The sequence below is a fragment of the Camelina sativa genome, chromosome 6 (assembly GCF_000633955.1).
Source record: "Camelina sativa cultivar DH55 chromosome 6, Cs, whole genome shotgun sequence".
Classification (NCBI taxonomy): domain Eukaryota; kingdom Viridiplantae; phylum Streptophyta; class Magnoliopsida; order Brassicales; family Brassicaceae; genus Camelina; species Camelina sativa.
The window spans coordinates 18,634,378-18,639,218 of NC_025690.1; the positions used below are offsets into that span (position 1 = coordinate 18,634,378).

General features: G+C 34.9%; 1 protein-coding gene and 1 pseudogene across 1 annotated transcript in view; one reads left to right on the forward strand and one right to left on the reverse strand.

The window, feature by feature from the left end:
* LOC104792180 overlaps window positions 1–3,151 on the reverse strand; it is a 13,404-nt pseudogene extending 10,253 nt beyond the window's left edge.
* Window positions 4,411–4,841, forward strand: part of LOC104699226 (protein DETOXIFICATION 41-like) — a 3,011-nt gene continuing 2,580 nt past the window's right edge. The window contains exon 1 of the mRNA XM_010414561.1: window positions 4,411–4,415. Coding sequence (XP_010412863.1) covers window positions 4,411–4,415 — 5 coding nt within the window. The remainder of the gene's footprint in view (window positions 4,416–4,841) is intronic.

The window sequence follows — 4,841 nt, forward strand, 5'->3', positions numbered from 1 at the left end:
AACCAAAAGCTGTTAAAACCTTAGCTCTAAGATGACCAGCTGGGCTGCTAAATTCAGGAAAAACATGTTGCACTAACATATTCTCCAACTCAGATTTGTAAGGTTCAATTTGCCTAAGTTTATCACAAAGTGTCCCAACAGAAAGCAGAGCACCATCCTTTAGGCGATAAGGCTTTTCTTCCAGAGATGCTTCATTATATCTAAAACAAAGAAAAAAAGTAATTATATCATATCGCAAAAATATCCTTTTCTATATTATATAAGATGAAGCTTCAAGGTACCTCTTAAAAATGTCCACAATGAATTGTACAAATCTTGGCAAATTTTCTTTTCCACGCTTTCTGACCAGTTCAGTCACAAAGTCCATAGACGCAGTCCTGGGACTGTATAAATCTTCAATTATATCTGTAGACAGGTAATGTATTTATTGTAGTTAGTCAAAGAAAGTAAAAAAAAAACCTAGAAGGCATATTTTATAGGATTATCCAAACAATATATAAGGAAGACTTAAAGAACATACCATAACCCTTCCGTACATACTCATGCGGGTCTTCATCCCAAAGCATTTGATCATTATCATTGAAGCACATTAGAGGGAAAACTATTTCAAATAGTAGAGTATGAAGGTGGGGCTGCAGTAAGTTGTACATGTTACTCTTCGTGATACTGCAGAGACACAGATAGTCAATAAGAAGTACGGGTACCCCATACATGATAAAGAAATCCAGATGCAAATACAGCCGTTGTCAATTTTGAAGGAAACAATAAAACTGCGACTAGAAAATCTATCCAAGACATTTTAATTATGACTCTGATTACAGGTTGTCAGAAAAAAAATATGAACACCAACAGTTTTTAAAACCAGACGAAAATATTACTAACGAAACTCTTCAAATAAAGCCAAAAGATCCTAACCTGGGGTCATCAGGTNAATGAAAAAATGTTAGGTTGTACGTTTATGGAAAGATTTTCATGATCCCACATACCGAGTGTACAGCCTGTTTACAATATGAGCAACCCATTTTTTGGCCTTCCACCATCCCCAAGATTTTCTAAGCTCAGGGTCTTCAGGCTGACCTTCTATGGGAACTGGACGTTCCAAAATGTTTAGGAACAGGCCCATCCAAGCATTAAAAAAGTTTGGATCAAATAATGGTCTCGGAAGCTCTAGCTGTATGGAACAAAAATACAAGAGAATTAAAAGAAAAAACTTGATTACCCAGTTGAGGCCAGGAAACCGTGACGAACGATTCAGGATGTTAACACAAGATGGACGACTTACATAGATACACGACCAGAATATCTTGCATATAAGCTTGATATGGTCTGCCACTTCGAGGGAAGGATTCTCAACATGGACAAGATTGTTAAATATATTCAAAAGGTGCGGAAAGGTCTCCTCGACTACTCTGTGAATGGGAGCCCTATCTTCATCTGACTTAAACCTATAAACAGAAAGTTCTGATTTTAAGAACTAATAATCAAACCTTCGTGTAGCAGTATCAACCCCACAACAGCTTATCTAAATGCGAATTTCTTTTCGACTAACCTACTACTAATAATTATGCTATCCTTTGCATGTTCAAGAGTTAATACCACAGCAAAAACATTAGCAAAAAGATGGCTACAAAGATATAAACCTCTAGACTATCAAAATTGAGCAGAGTAAATAAAATCTACAAATCACTATGCAGAGGCAGAATACAGATAAAGAACACCACTGGCACTGATTTAAGAATCTCAAATTAAGTGACAAAAAGGGTATAGACAAACTCTAGTGCTCATAAATGACAACGATTTCCTTAGAGGAAGAAAACAAATAATAGGACACAGACTAACTCGTATATTGAAGATAACCAAATAATTAGCCAATTGCCATCTATGCTTATGAAATGAACTACGAATGATAAAATAAAGAAACTGAGCTACAATTCTTACGAACATGGTGATTTCGGACAGTCGGTTCATAACATAAATAGATAAAAATAAAGAGAAGCAGACTAACTCGTATTTTGAAGATAAAATCCGCAACACAAATAACGCTCCATAAACTTGTTGACCTTGCAAGTTGTGCGTCACCCAGACCAGGAGATGGGACCATTGCTCAGGATAGTCAGCATAAATAATGGTCTTGAGGCACTCTCCCATCTGAACCCTGCATCATACGCACCAATCACAAGCAAGAATAAGGACCAAAAACAGAGGTTATCTTTCCTATGTATACTTAATAGGTGACATTTCACATCATTGCACTCTACATAACACAATATAAATAAACACGAAGGTGGATTGCAAAAAAGAGCAAAAAAGAGCATTGTCTAAATGAGTGGTGCGAGTTATACAATAACTGATACCTCAAAATCGGGGGAACTTGAGAGACATATGCAAGAATCTGGTCCCTGACAACACTCCTATCACTCGGCAAGATTTTGTTCTGATCACCTACATAACCAAAAAAAAAAAAACAATGTAATACACGCAAAGAGCTAACATAACGACTTATAATACAATCAAACAAAGAGCCAATTACCAGAATGAGGTTCCCAGTGCTTAGAAATGAAATTCTTGAAATGGATACTAGCAGACTGGCGTACAGAAAGATCAGAGCCACCATCAACAATAATTTGCAATATCCTTATCAGATGCTGAGGAGTGTGCTGCAACTGCAATCAAAAAAATCAAAAATTTCAAACAAATTTAAAATTATACAGCTCATATAACCACAGTCAAATCAAGTCAATCTTAAAAAAAAAAAAAACATCTATAAGCTTAGTCCTCTACCAATTCTTTAAAAAAAAAAGAAAAAAAAAATTGTCGAACAAAGCAGAGGACGGAACAATAAGAAAATTGCGTATAGACCTGATTAAGGCTCTGCTCAGCAGCTCTACGCTCATCAGGATTGGGACTGAAAGCAGCCGCGCCAACGATTAAGGCAAGGCTAGGCAGATCCATTGGAGAAATTCACAAACAGAACAATCAGAAAAAAACAATCGGAAAAAGTCACGAAATTTGAAATCTCCCGGTCCTGCCGTCTCTTCGGTGGAAATCGAAGAGACGAGAGTCAAATCAGGAGGAAGAAGAAGACGAAGACGAAGACGAGAAAGACGAGAAAGAGGTATAAGAAAGAAGGACTAGGGTTTTAAATGGTTCGTTGGTGTGGCTTAAGTCTATTAGTCTTAGTCTAACTCTCGCTCGCACGCGCGTGGTTTATAAGTGAAATAATAAAACCACGTGAGAGACTTGCCTGGAGCAGCTACGGCACGCCTTACTAGTTTACACGGTCTATGGTACGCTTTATTTTTTTTTTACCTTTTTTTTTTGTAATGTCCGTAAAATAATAGTACTGTACTAGGAAGTAGGAATCTTTGGGTTAGTCAAATATATTCAGAAATATTCAATTAATGAATTTGGTTTTAATTTTATTCACTAAACGCTTTTTAGTCATATGATTCTAATAATTCTATTAAAATTTGTATTTTCATGAATAGTTTTATATTTTGACAATAAATAATTAGATATTAGCGTATCAAATGATATTAATTATAGCAAAACAATACTAATATACATGATATCTAATTGGAGTTTTTTGTTTTGTAATAAAAATTGATATGGTGGGGAAATCATATAAATATAGTATAAAATTATAAGAGAATAAAACACTTTTGTATAATAATTAGCTAAAAATAATGATGAGTAAAATCTTTCTGAATTTTGTGGACCTATCCGACCTAATAGACAACTCATTGATTTTAATCTTACGTCAGGGACAGTTCATCAAATCGCAAATAATTTCTTAATCCTTTTAGGAATATTAGCAATATTTTTGTTTTTCTTCCTTGGGATTATTTTGGTTGGTTGTAGATGGGCTTCAGGAGTAGTAGGGTGGCATATACATGGGCCTCAGAGACATTTTCTGGGCCACAATTCTCCAAAGCTGTTTTTTTTTTGGTGCACCCAAAAAGCTCATTACCAAATTGGGTACAAAAGAGAAAGGAATGGTGAATAATTATCGACGTGGAAGAGAAAATTGCTTCCCCATTTTTATTTGGATGAGTACAATGTCGAGACTAGCCGTTGGATCAATTCACATTCCTTGAAGAACATTAGGTACTGCTGTTACTATGAATTGACAGCCTCTTTCCACCGGATGTACTGTTCTTAATTATACACTCATATGCCAGCCTAGTGTTACTCTTTATCTTATTCTTATGCACATTACGTTTCAGTTGTATCATCTTTGGTTTCTCGATTCGGTAACAATACATTTTCTTGGTTCAGTGTCGTTTCGATCCAAAATTTTGGTTTCGTTTGCTTTGTTTTATTTTCCAGTTAAAACTCAAAACCAAAGATTAAAAAAATATATATACAGTATATTGATGTATGAAGATATATTCTAACAGTATAAAAAAAATGGTGTAGTGAAATTTAATTGAATCCGGTTCATGTACTGTGAATACTTGTATGGCTTAATTTCGAATGTTCATATTCTTCTTTCTTTAATCAGTTCTCAGATCAGATGTTTCTCTCTTTCTTATCATTTTTGTCTACAATCTCACATTTAGCTAACGTTTCAGAAACAAAGAAAAATACTGATCAGTAAAATCTCTAGTCTATTAACATAACTAGAGAATGGTTGTTACGTTTTCTTTTTTGTTAGAAAAAAATGGTTGTTGCACTACGAACTCAAATTCATCAGAATTCAGACCGAACAGTCATAAGAGATCAATACAATCGATTCATCTAAGGTCCACCACCCTCGAAGCCTCAACATAACCAAAACCAACAGTCGTAGCTAAACAAAGACACGAGAAAGGAAGACAAAAAAAAAAAAAAAAAAAAAA